General features: G+C 42.9%; 3 protein-coding genes across 3 annotated transcripts; 2 read left to right on the top strand and 1 right to left on the bottom strand.

The window, feature by feature from the left end:
- Positions 1-1,056: 1,056 nt before the first annotated feature.
- Positions 1,057-3,919, bottom strand: pin4 (protein (peptidylprolyl cis/trans isomerase) NIMA-interacting, 4 (parvulin)). Its single transcript, XM_062524554.1, has 4 exons — positions 3,772-3,919; positions 3,307-3,383; positions 2,374-2,493; positions 1,057-1,373 (listed from the first exon to the last, which is right to left on the bottom strand). The coding sequence occupies exons 1-4, from the start codon at positions 3,806-3,808 to the stop codon at positions 1,215-1,217; spliced, it is 393 nt and encodes a 130-aa protein (XP_062380538.1). The 5' UTR covers positions 3,809-3,919; the 3' UTR covers positions 1,057-1,214.
- Positions 3,920-4,418: 499 nt separating this feature from the next.
- LOC134068620 (kinesin-like protein KIF11) lies at positions 4,419-12,294 on the top strand. The gene is made up of 22 exons (XM_062524305.1): positions 4,419-4,852; positions 4,944-5,076; positions 5,162-5,259; positions 5,489-5,567; positions 5,672-5,854; positions 6,020-6,144; positions 6,339-6,429; positions 6,635-6,877; positions 7,052-7,147; positions 7,248-7,336; positions 7,468-7,555; positions 7,724-7,912; positions 8,127-8,334; positions 8,568-8,740; positions 8,823-8,948; positions 9,073-9,231; positions 9,358-9,485; positions 10,197-10,476; positions 10,801-11,020; positions 11,202-11,356; positions 11,484-11,600; positions 11,731-12,294. Exons 1-22 carry the CDS (start codon positions 4,779-4,781, stop codon positions 11,830-11,832), a joined length of 3,156 nt encoding a protein of 1,051 aa, XP_062380289.1. The 5' UTR covers positions 4,419-4,778; the 3' UTR covers positions 11,833-12,294.
- A 778-nt stretch (positions 12,295-13,072) lies between these two features.
- Positions 13,073-15,515, top strand: nek12 (NIMA-related kinase 12). Its single transcript, XM_062524998.1, has 4 exons — positions 13,073-14,124; positions 14,182-14,327; positions 14,478-14,678; positions 14,935-15,515. Exons 1-4 carry the CDS (start codon positions 13,175-13,177, stop codon positions 15,087-15,089), a joined length of 1,452 nt encoding a protein of 483 aa, XP_062380982.1. The 5' UTR covers positions 13,073-13,174; the 3' UTR covers positions 15,090-15,515.
- The last annotated feature ends 1,195 nt before the right edge of the window (positions 15,516-16,710 follow it).

The raw sequence follows: 16,710 nt of genomic DNA, 5'->3' as shown, positions 1-16,710 counted from the left end.
TGGTGGATTTTTAGGTGTTTTGGATCACTGTCCTGTTAACAACCCTTCTCCAGTATAATTGCCATGAATTACATTTCCAGAATTTGGTGATGTTTTGTGAAATCCATTCTTCCCTCTATTTTGTGCAAGGGTTTTTTCTACCACTGGCTGCTACACTCTTAATTGACAGCAGTTGGCTAGCTGCTCTTTTCATGAAATTATGGTCCATTCTTCAGCTTCTAACCACATTACTTTGCCTCTATACTCATTGCTTTACAAACATCTGGTGTTGTCACATGGTTGTAGGTAGTTCTCCTTTTGCAAAACTGTTCTATATAGACCCTGTTCTTGCCGGCATTACTGCAAACTCAACTCACTCACGTGCAAGCTAAACGTGCCCAGAAGACCATCTTTTTATGGTGCTCCTCTTCCACCATTCCCAACTGCTGCCATCGGTCAATGTCATTTTGAATTTTCAAAATGTAAAGCAAGATGCAATTTCATATTTTTCATTGCCTTCCCCTGGTGAAGAGTTTCCATAGTCTCGGCCACTTCTTTAGAAGTTAAAAGAGAATTTAAAAGGAGTGGGTGAGCACAAGGTTTGAAGAGTATTGTATGTGAATTAATTATGGTCTACAGTTGACATCAGTTGATATTAAGTAAAGTCATAATAAACAGGGTAGCCAGTGTCTATGTATGTGGCTGCATCTTTCACTAATAACAAAACAAATCTCAGAAGGTCAGACCAGTTTTAAAAATGGCCGGCGCTCTTCCTTCAAACATCTAAATTTTAGATGAGTGCTCTAGATCCCTCTTTGATACTTTGATACCACAAAGAAATGTACATTTAGATTCTAAAACATTTAGATTCTAATACATTTCTTTATGGTATCAAAGTCTCAAAGAGGGTTCTAGAGCACTCTCAAACACTACAGCTTCTAAAACAAAATGAATAACTTTTGATGTGCATGTAGCCTATGCATGTATAGAACACTGACTGTGATAGAAAGGTGTATTCAATGTACAACACATGATCTAAAATCTCTTTTAAAAACACACATACTTTACCTGCAATAATAATGACAGCATTTTATGTTTTTATTCTTTCTTACACCTCCTAACAAAAATATTGCTGCAAGTCGCATTAATAAACAACACAATAAAATGAAAAATCAAATCTTCAACAATGGGCACTGTCAGAGCTGTAGCGTATGAGGACCAAACCACAGGTTCAGTTATTTCTTTCCCTCGACCAAGATGATGTGATAACCAAATTTTGTTTTGACAGGTGGATCTGTGTATACAGGTTTGTCCATAGTGCTGACCGGTAAGGCAAATGCAGCATCCTGGAATGGGCCCGTCATCGATCCTCTAGTCATCCAGCCCAGGTCGCCCTGTCATACACAAAGTACAATTGTTTACTGTTTTGCATGACACATTTGCCCAGGGCTGAGTACCGATAAGGAAGTAGTACTTTTATCAGCAATGCCCGTACGCTTTGGAATATATAACCCCATTCATTTAGTATTGTAAAGCCTTGTTCTGGCAGTTAAAACAATATTATGTGTTTTTAATAATGCTTCTTGGGTTTATCAGCATAAAATGTTCTCCAGATTACAATGGCACACCATAGGTTAACAGACTAGCAATTTCAAAATGCACAACTGGTATATCAATAACGCCAGAAAAACAGAAAGAGAGAATTATGACATAAATCGCTGCAAAATTAGACGTAATGGTAAAGGTCACTGTTCTTTCACACGCATCAAAGTCTATATTCACATTTTTTTCACATATCTGAACAGTATGAATATCAAGTTCATTTTTAAAATTCTATCTTATTTGGGCCACTTCCATATGTAGTCCTAAATCAGATACAGGTCTGATGTTTTGGATTTCGACCTCAGCGTCAGTCCTATCAAAATTGATGTGACTTGCAAAAGTTAATGGATCATTAGGCCCAGCCAGTTTGTTAGAAGGTATATAAAAACAAATGTCAAATGGTGCCAATAAACATTGCTGCACTTTCAAAGAAAATGTATGGACCTTAAAGGCTGGCAAATTCAAAAAAGTAAAGCTTCTGTGTTTACTTCTGTAAGGGTAGCATGCTGAGCTGATTTTTTTTTTTTTTTTTTTTTCGTGCGGGCAGGTCGGTTCAGCACTGTCACCAGGCCACACTAGAGTCAGAGTCTGACATTGACCACCTTTCTAGCAAATGAATGTAAACAGCCACACAGTCACAAAAAACAAATCGGCAAAAATGTAGAACAAGCAATGCTTCCGTTTGCAAAGACCCTGAACAGGTGTGCCACCTGCTGGAAAAGAATGGATGTGGCAGTTTGTGGGAGTTTATTACAGGCCCTCATTGGGCTCAAGCAAAAATGTGTAACTTACCCCTTGTCTGGCTTTGTCTTCACTGAATTGTGTGGCAACTTCACTGAAACGTACACCAGCTTTCAATTTTTCCATAGCTTCCATGCATTTTCCATGCTTTTCACATAGAATATGTCGGACCTGCGAAGTCAACCAACCCAAGTAAGCCAATTTCAAAGATGTAGTGATTATAAAGATTTTAGAGCAGATCAAAACATCAGGATCATTTGTATTAATTCATCTGAGTAATGCGCATCTTTCCCCTGATGCTGAGACACATTGGGTTTTTTGTAGAAATCACATTCTGGAACTCTAGCTAAGAAATGTTTTTCTCAAAACATTGCACATTACTTGATGATCACCACAATTGGAAATCCTCTGGCAACATTTGGGTTAGCTTCAGAAATCTTGAATAAGCATCTGGCTATGACAGAATTCATAGATTTGCCACATGAATGGCATAGCTGCACAACCCAGGAGCTGTGGGCCAAAACCAAAACCCTGCTTCAAAGCTTCAAAACATCAAAATGGGTAGCAATCATCTCAGTCACTGACAGTGACAAAACTAGGGTGCTCTGCTCACATAACACAAACATACACAAAAATCACACAGAACTACAGGAGGCTAAAAGTCATCTATCAAATCAAGATCATTTTTGCATGTGCATACAGGTTGACTCCTCTTGACATCCATTATTGATGAAGATGATTTACCCTCAATTGAAAACTATTGGTAATCACCTGGCTGCTCGTATGTTGTTATCATTGTTGGTCTCATTACCCATACTACTAGCAAGAAGGTTATTCATTTGCAATAACACATCACATAGATATTGTTGCAGAGACGGCCCCGGTATTTGCCATCATCCTTCTTCCTGATTGTGTATCCATCCATCCATCCATCCTTATCATAGGCATCATCATGTGAAAAATGATAACAGTCTCCCCTATTACCTTGACAGCAGTGCCTCCTTTCTGTGCTTTCTCTTTCTTTTCCGAGTCTCCACTGCCAGAAGCACCGCCACCGCCCCCTGAAGAAGTGTTGGAAAAATAACTTGTGTTACAACTGAGCCTTAAAGGACTTTAGTTACATTTAATATTAACATCCTGTCATATGACTTGAAACAGAGGCTCAGCTAAACCTAGCAACTTTGCATGAACATTACTCCGCATGTTAGTGACAGAACTGGAAAAGTAAACTACTCTACGATCACACGGTGAAACAGTTACTCATTTCAACGACAGCTGTCTGCATAACACAAATAGTATACGAATATTTAAATCAATGATGCATAGCTAGGCTACACTGTTATTGCTAAAATTACTCCTCCAAGGTAAGCTAGGCTGTTGCAGCTAGCAAACATTACAGCAGAATCATCCACCAAACTATTACTCTTCTTGAGTTTTCCAAATGCTTACCTTTCCCACCCTTACCACCTTTCCCTTTTGGTGGCATTTCTCGTATAATCTACAAGATCACTGATATCAGCCTGTCACAACAAAAACACAACAGACTCGGAATCTAGCTTCTCTCATTTAAGACTTCTCGTCTCCCCAAGATCCCACGCGGTAACTGCGCAAGTAGAGCGCATTATGGTGATGTCAAACGATGTCAAACTGTACATAATAACAGCGTTCTTATACGTTTCCGATATAACACATACAAATACAACTATCAAGTATTCAACAAGAAAAACGACTATTGCTTTGAGAAAAAAGTCATTATCTGGACCCATTCATCTATGTAGTGAAAAACATTGTAGAATAGCATAGAGTGCTCTGCGTAAAATGTTACCAACTCAAGTAGTAAGCCCTAGAACATGCGGGGGTCACCGAACAACCAATTTATTATTTTGTGTTAATATGAACAACAATCAAAACACATGTAAATGTTATATTGTATTAAACAATTTTAATGGAAAGTGAAAAAGAAGACATAATACATTGTTAAACGATTGATAAAATTGTAACCATTCTGTCAACAAATGTCTTCAGCCAATCACGTTTCAGTATACATTATACGTTGCACCGAAGCCACCGATTGGCTTTTTGGTTGAAGAGCAATATTTAAAATTTCAGTCCGACTTTGCTTGGACCGATTTGAGGAAGCTAGAAAATACACGATTTGTCAGCATTTATTCTGAAGTTAACTGGGCCGGGAAACATCTGTCAGTCATCCGTTTATATCTGTTGGACTCTTTGGTGTCTTGTAAGTGCAAGTGTTTTGGAAACAGAACGTTAACTTGGAGTAGAACGTTAGGTTAATTATCTCACAGCCCAGCTGGTTGGCATAAACAGGAGCTGTGATCACGGGTTTACCAATTTATAGGTAAAGGCATTCCGGTGCAAATACCGGTTTCACGCTTTTGTAACTTATTTTGTTCAGTTTACAAGTAAAGCTGGATTCTCGTAGGCGTTCTCTGACAATGAGTTCCCAAGTGGCTAATTGCGGTAAAAAGGATGAAAAGGGCAAAAACATCCAGGTGGCTGTACGATGCAGGTAAGTTTGACTTTTTGTTTGACACTGTAACGTTATAGTGCCAGTTATATCACTAACGTTACCGGTATGTATCTTTATTGTCGTGTTACAGGCCATTCAACGCATCAGAGCGCAAGTCTGGCTCACATGGAGTTATCGATTGCGACCTAAACAGAAGAGAAGTATCAATTCGAACTGGAGGTGTTACTGACAAAAATGCCAGGAAGACTTACACATTTGACATGGTAAAATACAAACCTATAGTTTCAGTACAAACCTATAATTTCTAAATGCATATTGTCTCACTTTCCTATTGTGCTGCTTGTTTAGGTGTTTGGACAACCATCTAAGCAGATTGATGTATACAGAAGTGTGGTGTGTCCTATTTTAGACGAGGTGATGATGGGCTACAATTGTACCATTTTCGCGTAAGTCAATTATTCAAAATAAATGTTTTTATATCATTTATATCCTAATACAAACTCCATATGGTACGCCAAAGTGTCCCATGTGATTCAGCGTGCTTGTGCCCCAGTTTTAGTCAAATCCAATTTCGTGGTGGTTGTTTACTGTACTTGTTGATCACACAACCGCCTGGAGCCATGAGTTCCAGTCCCTAAGTATGCATGTTTGAACAGTGTGTCTATTCATTCTCAGCTATGGCCAAACTGGGACAGGGAAAACCTTTACGATGGAAGGCGAGAGATCTCCTGATGAAGAGTTCACATGGGAGGAGGTAGATACATTCCAAACTTTTGGCTGAAGGAAGGCCAGTTCAAAGTTACCGTAGCATGAATCTGCTTGATCTACTCCTGACCTCTCGTGATTGGGCCCTTTCAGGATCCTCTGGCTGGGATTATTCCACGTACACTGCATCAGATCTTCGAGAGGCTGACTGCCGGTGGCACCGAGTTTTCCGTCAAAGTCTCCTTGCTTGAGATCTACAACGAAGAGCTGTTTGACCTGCTCAGTTCTTCTGACATATCTGAACGCCTTCAGCTGTATGACGATCCTAGAAACAAGGTCTTCTATTCACCTTGCACTTTTAAATAATTTATATTTTATTAAATCTTCATACAGTGCAGTGCCTATATAATAGGCCCTGCACTTCAGGGGGATAATGCTGATTCTCAATATTTAACGAAGGATCTTTTTTTCTTTTCTTTTCTTTTTCTCTCATACTTGCAGCGATGTGTCATTGTGAAGGGACTGGAGGAGATCACTGTCCACAATAAGAATGAAGTTTATCAAATTCTGGAGAGGGGGACTGCCAAGAGGAAAACCGCATGCACTTTGATGAATGCATACTCAAGGTGCAGACATTCACTACTCTCTGACTTTTTTTCCTGTAATATTCACAGAGCTAAATACAGTTTTTCTTATATTGTGTTTGAATGGGAAGCATCTCTGTATTGTGTGTTGCATTCTGTATGTGAGTAGTTTAGTTTACTGCCGCAGCTGTTAAATGATGCATCTCTGTAACTAATCCGTTGTTGCATTTTGGCAGTCGTTCCCACTCTGTCTTCACAATCACTATTCATATGAAGGAGGTCACCTTAGAGGGAGAGGAGTTGGTAAAGATTGGGAAACTGAATTTGGTAAGAGACACAATGATCTTTAAATCATCTAATTTGCTGCTTTTCCATGTTAAATTCACAGGTTATTTGTCAGTTTAGAACTGGAAAACCATTTGTTTGGTGCAAAAAAGAGCTCTCTTAATTCACTTATTGGTGGTGGCTACTGATGAATCCCAGCACTTGTGTAACCAGTAGGTCTCTACCTATTCTTGTGTCGTGCCCATAGGTGGATCTGGCAGGCAGTGAGAACGTAGGCCGGTCCGGTGCGGTGGACAAGCGTGCCCGCGAGGCCGGCAACATCAACCAGTCTCTGCTGACGCTGGGCCGCGTCATCACGGCGCTGGTGGAGCGGGCGCCGCACGTGCCCTACCGGGAGTCCAAGCTCACGCGCATCCTGCAGGACTCGCTGGGCGGCCACACCAGGACCTCCATCATCGCCACCGTCTCCCCGGCCTCCATCAACCTTGAGGTCGGTTGGTGTCCTGGCTTGTTATTAAAGTTTAACACTCTGTAAAGCGCCATGAGACATGTGTAATGTTTTGGCGCTCTATAAATAAAATTGAATTGAATTGAATTGAATTGTTATCAGTTGTAAGGAAATGGCTATTTCAAATGACTAATGTCAATGGCTGTATGTCCTCAGGAAACTTTGAGCACGCTGGACTATGCAAATCGAGCAAAGAGCATCATGAACAAACCAGAAGTCAACCAGAAACTGACCAAGAGGGCCCTTATCAAGGTAGAAATAATAGATATCTTACAATTAGAAATGTTATTTATTTTTGTTTTTAAAAAGAAACCAAGCACAAAAATTGTCTTCCACCCTATTCATATTACAGGAATATACAGAGGAAATCGAACGGTTGAAGCGCGATCTATCAGCCACTCGTGACAAGCATGGAGTTTACCTGTCTCCTGAGAACTTCGAGTATGTGACCTTTTCATAATGACACTTTAGTCTGTCACTTTCTCCTCTAAGCTTCTCTGCAGTCGCTTCAGTCCGAGGTATGTGACTCTGTGAGCAAGCGAGTTGAAATGTCACTTCCTGTCGCATTGTAGGGGCCTCAACAGCAAACTGGCAGCTCAAGAAGAGCAGATTACGGAGTACACAGAAAGAATTGATGGCATCGAGGAAGAGCTGAAGAGAGTAAGCATTTTTCAAATATCGACCACAGCATCCTCTTTTCTAATTCGCTGCATCATAAGAAAATGCCCCTCTGACTCTCTGCTGCCCTCTGTGGCCATAATGGCGTTAGTGGTATGTCGTCACTTTTTTTTCCACCATAACTGTTAGTTTTTCTTCACACTTGATCAGGTCACTGAGCTGTTTTCTGACAGCAAACAGCAACTGGACCAGTGCACAGAGGAGCTGCAAGGGGCAAGTCTGCAGGTGCAGGAGATGCAGAGAGACCTGCAGCAGGCAAAAGACGAGCTCAGCCAGGAGCAGTTTGTTGCCTTGGAGCTCGCAAGCACAGAGGAAGCCCTGCATAGCACTGCCAATCAGGTAACAGAACTCAGATCCTCTGAATTTATATTGGACAAGACATGATGTTGCCTCTGATGCTTCTTCTAAGTTAAACTGCTGCGTTTGCCTCAGGCAAATATTTAAAAACGATTGTGTGAATCCTGTAACCAGTGTATGAACCTCCCCTTTTTTCCGCTGACTCTACCTGTTGGCTCATGTTATGACCTAAACCGATATCTTGCGGTCCTTTTAGCTCCTAGCTACAGCTGAGGGGAGTGTCAGCGACGTGTCTGGTCTCCACGCCAAGCTGGACAGGAAGCGAGAGGTGGAGGAGCACAACTCGTCTGTGCGGCAGGGCTTCACGCAGCGCATCAACGCCTGCTGCAGCCAGATGCAGGCGTCTATTCAAGAGAACAGCGCCAAACACCTGGGCATGATGGATTACTACAACAGCACAGCATGTAAGTGTGTGTTTGTGTGTGTGTGAGTGTGTTTACATTCTGACAAAAGAGAATGCTTTCTCTTGATGCCGTGTTTAGGCAAGGTGATGTTTTCGACACCTTGGTTGCTGCCAAGTGATGAAGGCCTCATCTTGGTGCCTGAACATTGCCTTCCTTCCTAAGTCTTTATCCAAGCACAAGTCCCCAGAATCTTACACACAGAAGACTGAAACATACTCTCTTTCTACCTGCAGCCAAACTCCATGGGATGGTGAGCGAGTCCTGCGCGCAGGCTGCCCTGGACTCTGAGGCCCTGGTGGCCAACGTGAAGAGTGCCGTGGGGGAGAGCGTTCAGCAGTGCGAGGCTCAGATACTGGAGCAAAGCCACTTGTGTCAGCAGACCAAAGAGGTTCTGCACAAGGCACTGGTGAGTGACTTCACTTATGACAGCCTGTTTGTGGTGCGGTGGCCTTCTAAGACCCCACTGAACATTGTGTGTGTGTTTGCAGGATGAACATCGGCTCCATCTGCAAGAGACCCTGATGGCGCAGGCAATGCCTGGAATCACTGCAATACTGGAGAGACATGATGTTTTTAAACTGCAGCTTCATGCTTTCCATGGGCTTATTGAGAAGGTTGGTGTCTCCTATACCTAGAACTGGTGTTCTTTGGTTTCATGTAGTTATGTATTGTATGTTCAAACTGATGTATTCCAATACAGACACTACATTTCTGTCAACTGTATCTTCTATTCCTCAGATGGTATGCTTGAGAAATGATTTGGAGTCCCATTCCAAGGACCAGATTTTGGCGTTTGCTGCCATGAAACAGACAGCTACAGATGAGATCAGCACTCTTCAAGCAGAGCTGGAGAAGATGAAGACCAAAATCAGCCATGGCTCCAAAAAACAGAACATCGTAAGTCTTAAATGTTGCTGAGAAATATGGTAAAGCTCTGCTCAACTGACACTGGTTTGTTTTTTGGTGAGGTTTTAAGGGTTAAGGTTAAAGGTTAAGTCCCCTTTCTCCGTCTGCCTACTGTAGATGCTGAAGCAGCTGAGGGAGCAAATGGATTTGCTGGCGTCAGAGATGCAGGAGGATGCAGATGGCCTCCTGAGCTCCGCCGATGCGCTACGTCACCCGGTACAGGAGCTCCAGAGCTCTCTACTGAAGTGAGTGTCCAACAGCCCTCTACCATGCTCCCTCTACAGGCCTCATCTTGAACTTAAGGCCTATGACGATACAATGGGCTCAGTGCACTAAAGTCACTTAGTACTGCCGTTTGACTTCCGGTGGAGCGTTAACTATATTGAAACGGCATCTTCGGGTTTATTCTGTTCCTTAAATATTCACCAAGACACGGAATATCTTGTTTTACCAATAATACAAATTTCAACGTGCTCAAATCCTTCTTTATCGTAACGTGTTGATTCGCTAGGTGCAACACTCAACTGGGTCTGTGTAGACACAAATTACCATAGCAATAGCTGCAGGTTCGAACACACCGGAAATCTAACGCCAGTACTAAAAACGTTTGTGCACAGAGCCTATTCGTAATCCCTAATCATAAATGTACCATAATATACAATCTCATACGCTGTACGCACCAGTTTTGGAAATGCAGATATCAGTATGTTTCTTAGGGCATTAAGTTCTCCAGCACTGTGCTGGAATTCATGGCCTGAAAGATAAAAGATTTTAGAATATTTTTTATAATTGTATAATAGATTGGAAAACTGCTGATAACTGAAGGTCGTTGTTGTTGCTGTAAAACTTGTCTCATCCCTGGTCAAATACTTTGCTGGGCACTGTGTTGCTCTGACCTTTTGAGAGGTTTGACTGTTGTAAAAGTAGGTCACGGTGTTGTGTTGACCTCTCCACAGGAAGTGCTCTGAGGCTGAAGGAGAGGTGGTGGGAGCGCATGGCCGCCTGGGAGCGATGGCCGACGAGCTGATCTCCGGAACGCAGCAGGCAACCGCTGATTTGAGCCAGACCATAGAGGATTCCCAGGGCTACTGCCACTCCGTCCAGACCGCTCTGTCCACTCTAGAGGACGCCACCATCCAGTGGTCCTCCACAGTGAAGGCGGAGGTGGAATCTAGGACTCAGACGCAGGTCTCCCTCATTCAGGCAAACGCTGAGGTCTTCCGGGCCCTTCAACAGGTAATCAGATATGAGGAGGCAAGCTGAATCGACATAGTATTATTATGATGTAGTTGCAAAATGAGTTCACGGTCTGCCAGACACTGGTCCTCTGGTATTTGGAGAATACAAGCACATTCATAGTATCTTCAAGGCTTATCGTATCCATAATCAGAGTCCTCCAATTTGCAAATTGTTTGGTGAAAAGAATATACTCAAAGGGCAAATGGGTATGTCTGGAGAGGCCTGTGAAGGGCCCCATTTCAGACTTATCAAAGGTCATGCAGTGAAGTGACACCTCCCCCACCCCCACCCTTGTCTCCCTCTCTGCTGGAAATGTCTCAGAATGTCAGCGTCCGTGCCGAGAGGGACCTGCTGCAGCTGAGCGAGCGTCTCGTTAGCCGGCGGGCGGACGCCGAGGTGCTGCTGACCGCCGGTCAGGAGCGGGCGGGCCACGATCGCCTGGCGCTGCGGCAGCAGGCGGAGAGCCTGTCCTCCCAGGTGGACCACACTATGGACGCCGCTCACGGCTTCCTGCAGGAGCTCAGGGAAGACGCGCCCACTGGTGAGCTATGAGACAGAAACCGCCTTCTGAGCTGAGGCAGTAGAGTAGCAATTGAGCTTTCTATTAGGATTTAATGGGAATATATTACCAGGGAAGTTGGAATTGGAATCCGCACTCAAATTTACGGCTACAGGTAATGTATTGGATGGCTTGACTTCTTCCTTGTTTTGTGACGTGTCAGGTATGACGCCGAAGAGGAAGGAGTACTCGTACCCACGCGAGCTGGTCCGGTCCCGCAGCCGCGGTGAGCTGCTAAAACAGTTCAGAGTCCAGCAGGAGCAGACCCAGTGCACCACCCTGGAGGAGGAAGAGGAAGAAGAGAAGCCTATTGACCAGGTAATGCCCGAAAATAGCCCTTTTCTGGGCCTTTATGCACATGCATCCTTCAAATCTGTGCAGAAAACCATGCTTAATGCGAGTTAAAACTAGTGTTTCAAGTGGTGTGTCCCTTTTGGTTTTGAAGGATTCACTTGGAGATTCAGAGGAGGTCAGCAACTGCAGTGACAGTATGGTCTCCGAACCCTCTTATGGGGATGAGAACATCATGTGTCAAGAAGGCAACAGGGTTCCCTTTTTTAAGGTGAGTACTTCCCTCGTGTGTGTGTGTGTGTGTGTGTGTGTGTGTGTGTGTGTGTGTGTGTGTGTGTCCCAGGTATGTCACTGGCTCTAATGTCAAGGCTATGCTGACTTGATCACTTTTTTTTAAATAGAAGAAGAAGGCCAACAAAGAAAAACCTGCAAGCCTGTCCAAATTACCAGACAATCCGTCCGCACCCACTAAGACAAAGCTACCTCTTAGAAGTCAAAATTAAGAATTGTTGGTTTTATTTTTATATTTTAATGTTATGTTACGTTATTTTAATATTTGTGTGTACTTTTATGTGTTGCTTTGAAAGCTGTTTTTCTTTCTGTTTGTGCACATGAATAAAGTATGTATGTTCTTTTCAGATATAATATATATAATGTTGAAAATCCAATGCCATGATTTTAATAAATTGACATTTAGCAATCAGTTAATGCATTCTGATCATGACAACCTTTTTCTTTAACCCTTTGATGCATAAATTATGAAAACCTGAATCAGATCATCAAATGTTTTTGTATGTCAGGGCATGGATATTTTATTACCATGTAGGCTACTTTATACCCATGTCCACTCTAGTGGGCTACATGCACTTGAGCACTTAACTTGAAGCAATATGTAGTTAATAGAAACATTTATTAATCTCTGTATCATGTTAAATCAATAAACACATTGGCTTTAATGCTTATAAGAGATGGGGGTTTTTCGCAGACATTTCACACTGTTCGCGTCTATGTAAAAAACAACTCTGAAGCTTATATCTAAACTAAGCCTATGTTTCAAAAGATGCATGATCATCAGAGTCTGATAGGATTTCCTAAACCAGTATCATCCCCATTCCTTGCTGCATCTGTCCTGTACTGGATCTAATCTGCACACACACATATTTACAAGAACCCTGCATAAATGCACTGATTTAATGTTGTTGAGTTGCTAGCAAAGGAGAAGTAATATGTTTTGCACCTGAAATACAGTATAGCCTACCTGACAGTCCATAATGTGCTCTTCAGTTGACGCATGGTTAATTGAGGTCGACAAAATATGGGATTTAAGGATGGGTATAAATGAGAAGTAAATACGTCTTTGGTACATTGGCAACTTGTGAAAGGCTCTTTTTTGGGGGTAAGATGGTCCATTACCAGACCTTATCATGGCATCATGATGTCCGCTACCCCGTCACCTCATCCTTCAAACGTTTTAGCGCATGCTTGTGTGATGGGAGGTGGCCCATGCGTTGGCCAATCAACAAGCAGTTCTGAAGTTCTCTTGCCCCTGTTGTTATAGAAACGAAAGGCAAACAAAACATGCCTGGGATGGGAGCACCTAAACGATGAGGCATTTCCTATTAGCAAAATCTTACCTGTCAACCTTGAGAAAATTGCATAGTGGTTTGAAGAATTCTCGTCTCAAAGTGGAAAAAGCACGGGAATGTGAATAGCGTAGTATTGGTTGAACATTAAAAATATTTAGCCAAGGAAAACAAACGTTAACGCTACCCTCTGACAATTTGAGTCATGTTGGATAGTGCTAGCCTACCTCTTTGTAGCTAGCTTTTTTGTTTGTTTCTCGATATGGAACGGTACGAAAGCATACTTTCTCTCGGAAGGGGCGCAACAGCTGTTGTGTTCCTTATGAAGCATGTCGAAACAGGCAAGCTGTGTGCTGTGAAGAGAATAGGGATTGACAGTTCGCATAGAAGTAGGACAAAAGAGGCGGTTCTGCAAGAAGCCGAGATACTGAAGAAACTGAAGCATCCCCACGTTGTCACATGGAGCGACACTGTTTTTGATTCAGTGGACCAGTTTATTTACATTGTGATGGACTACTGTGATGGTGGAACACTGGATGAACAAATCCAAGCACGCAGACCCAATGATTATTTCTCAGAGGAGAAGGTCATGGAATGGTTTGTCCAGGTCACCATGGCTGTTAGTTTTATACACTCAGCAAAAGTGCTTCACAGAGACATCAAGACTTCCAATGTCCTTTTAACTAAAAAAGGAATTATAAAGGTGGGAGATTTCGGAATTTCAAAGATGATGACCAATACATTGGACCTGGCTTGCACATGTGTAGGCACACCCAGGTACCTGAGTCCTGAACTTTGCCAGGATGTCCCCTATAGCGCTAAATCTGACATATGGGGACTTGGCTGCCTACTTTATGAGCTATGTGCTCTCAGACCCCCTTTTGATGGAACAAACCTCTTGAGTTTGTTCTTCAAGATCATTAAAGGTGACTATGAGCCCGTGTCAGACAGATACTCTAAAGCTCTCCATGCACTCATCAAGGCCATGTTAAACGAGGTGCCTGAAAACAGACCAAGTGCTAACAGCTTACTGAACTCTGCCTACGTTCAAGATCACTTAGGTCATTTCGTCGGGCACCGGGAGACCGAGCTAAGCAAGATGTGCGGTGACGCCCGAGCCCCACGGAAGCAGGAAGCTGACAATCAGCATCAGTGCTCTGGGCAGCAGAGCGGCAGGGCAGCCAGCACGGAGGATGGTGATGGTAGTGTTGAGTCAGCTGTACCACCGCTCCCCTCGCTGGAGGAGGAAGGGCATCGTGGACATGACAGTGACGTGGCTGAAGACTCCATGGGCTCAGACTACTCAGAGGACTTTGATGATCAAGACAGCTTGTCCTCCACCGAGGACAGCATGGACAAGGTTGAGTCCCATTTACATGATCTGTCAGTTGAGGATGCCCTCAACGACTCATGTGGTAAGAAAGCACTATCTTTTTATATTCAACAGCACATTGAAATACTTGTGAGGACAAACTTTTCTCCTTGAAGATCTGTTTTTGTAACGTCATAAAATGCACAACCGCATAAGGGGAATGTCTGAATGTCTTGGCTCACAATGACCACAGGTGCAGCTGGCAACACAGACGTTACCGATTATCCAGATGACTTTGAGGAGGTAGAGGAGGAAGATTTGGTAGACGTGGTCAGTAATGCCAAAGTTGCCATGGACATGTCAGTGGAGGATGATGAGTTTGAGGAGGAAGTGCACCTGAAAGATGCTGGTGGTCTGTCTGTCACCATGAAAATCCTCAGAGAGCGGTACCTTGGTAAGTGCAATTCCTCCCCTGCAAAAGAGACATTTAAAGGGCAACTTGACTTTGTTTGGCCTCTCTTGAATAAAGTCAGCTTCAACAAAAGACCAGACGAAATGTCAAGGAGTCATCAATACACATTCTGTTGAAAAAAGCAGATCGGTTAGAGAAGTCAAAGCAATTTCAACTCGGCTATCTATTTCTATTTGGTCTATCTGCTACAAATAGTCTGCTAACGACAGTCTCTGTCTTTTTTGTGTTTAATTTTCAGAAGATGTTGGGCCCTCTCTTTACAAAGAGATCAGTGGACACTTTGTCAATGGATTCACCCCAAAGGACTTGCAGCCACAGTTTGAGCATATGCTGGGTACAGATCATCTTGAAACTTGTTATCTCATATTTAATACTGACCACGAGCCTACATGAGTCAAGGTCGTTTTCACAATTTCCCCATAATGTTTGCCAAGTGAACAGGTCTTTCGTAGGTCAACAAATTAAGTGTGTAGATAGTAGTGATTGTTTATCGTCACACATTTAATCATGGTGTAATGTGTTTCTCCAATCTAGTGTTAAGTATGTAAATTAAGTGTTAATTATGTAAATAATCTGTCATTTGTGTTATGAATATTTCCAAAGCACTTCCAGGTATGACCTGTAGGTGTCATACTGTTGCCATGGTATGAAATCGTGATGTTAGAATAAAAGGCATGCTGATCTGAATCGCTTTGGTTGTGAATGTGAAATAGGCATTTTAACTAGCCTTGGATGATGTTACAATTACATTGAGATCTCTTCTTGGCAGGCCACTAACATCTTAATAATATCTAACCGCGTAGAAAGGAGCAATTTGTTGGAACAACAATTTGCATGTGTAATTTCATTCAATTAAAATGGCAGTGTATTTTCAGTTCACAGTTGGTCTTTCTCACATGGTCTGAAAACCTAATGTCTCCCTGTTGAAATGAAATGGGATGTGAATCCTACTCCTGCTGTTTTAATTGATAGCTTACAGCTGCTACACACACACACACACACACACACACACACACACACACACACACGGTCCATCCATACATGTTGCCTCACCACCTTAATGGCTTTACATAATCTCTAAATGGAATTCTTTCACAGCCACCCATCAAACTGTCAAGCAATACGCTGTGGGTTTCACCCCTGTGCACCAAGCAAGAATGTTTGCAATTTGGCTCTTGGGAGAGGTCAACCTTGTTAATGGCCTTCTGTCCCTCTGAGCTGTCTGGAGTTGGCCTTCGAACTGCTTAAATCTGCATCACCAGGGAAATATCTCATGGCACCATACAGTAGCAGCCAGCTGCTCTACCCAGTCAGGATTACATTGCATTTCATTTCACGAGTGGCAGGCAAAAAAAAAATGCTGCGTGGCAGCGATGTCAAATTACAGGGAATTTGCAGCAGCCGAAGGAAATTATATCAAGAGCCAAAGGTGTTCTCACGGTAATAGACTGGAAACACTGAGGGTGAATTTAATTGGCGTTCCTCTATATGTTTTCCCATCACCGCGCATGCTCCTCACTGGCTGTGCTGAAGGGACTCTACAACCAAGTGCACTCACTGCTGCATGCTCCCACTGGACAAGCCAGACATTTAGACATCTCAAATTACTGCTGGCTTTGTCAGCGTCATCATGAATTGTCATTGTTAGCTGAGAAAGTGCAAGGATAATGATTTGTTGCTGGGAGATGATAAGGAAGGCAAGCTTAAACGCAGACCTATTCAATATGCATGTGTGTATGTGTGTGTGTGTGTGTGTGTGTGTGTGTGTGTGTGTGTGTGTGTGTGCACATTTGTCTATCTGCTGAGGCTGAAAAACACTGTCTCCCGGGACATTGTGCTTGGTTTTCTGTTTGTTGACATTCATCCTCATGGGAGCTGTAACATCCTAACACAAATGGATGGAACATGCCCTATGCGATGGAACTTCAAAAATGTAATTTCTGGCATGCCAATGTCATGCGAATCCAGTGTTTGCATAAATGGACTGACTAAATAAGGCGATACACATTGCCCC

This window comes from Sardina pilchardus, chromosome 21, assembly GCF_963854185.1.
Source record: "Sardina pilchardus chromosome 21, fSarPil1.1, whole genome shotgun sequence".
NCBI lineage: Eukaryota > Metazoa > Chordata > Actinopteri > Clupeiformes > Clupeidae > Sardina > Sardina pilchardus.
This window is presented reverse-complemented; position numbering and strand designations above follow the sequence as displayed.

Coding starts and splice junctions, on each gene's coding strand:
- pin4 (XM_062524554.1), bottom strand. CDS start 3,808: ATGCCACCAAAAGGGAAAGGTGGTAAGGGTGGGAAAG. Junction 3,384..3,771: donor AGGTGGTAAGGGTGGGAAAG/GTAAGCATTTGG, acceptor ACACTTCTTCAG/GGGGCGGTGGCGGTGCTTCT. Junction 1,374..2,373: donor AAGACAAAGCCAGACAAGGG/GTAAGTTACACA, acceptor TGTGTATGACAG/GGCGACCTGGGCTGGATGAC.
- LOC134068620 (XM_062524305.1), top strand. CDS start 4,779: ATGAGTTCCCAAGTGGCTAATTGCGGTAAAAAGGATGAAAAGGGCAAA. Junction 6,430..6,634: donor AGATTGGGAAACTGAATTTG/GTAAGAGACACA, acceptor TCGTGCCCATAG/GTGGATCTGGCAGGCAGTGA. Junction 8,949..9,072: donor TCCATGGGCTTATTGAGAAG/GTTGGTGTCTCC, acceptor TCTATTCCTCAG/ATGGTATGCTTGAGAAATGA.
- nek12 (XM_062524998.1), top strand. CDS start 13,175: ATGGAACGGTACGAAAGCATACTTTCTCTCGGAAGGGGCGCAACAGCT. Junction 14,125..14,181: donor GATGGTGATGGTAGTGTTGA/GTCAGCTGTACC, acceptor TGGACATGACAG/TGACGTGGCTGAAGACTCCA. Junction 14,328..14,477: donor TGCCCTCAACGACTCATGTG/GTAAGAAAGCAC, acceptor CAATGACCACAG/GTGCAGCTGGCAACACAGAC.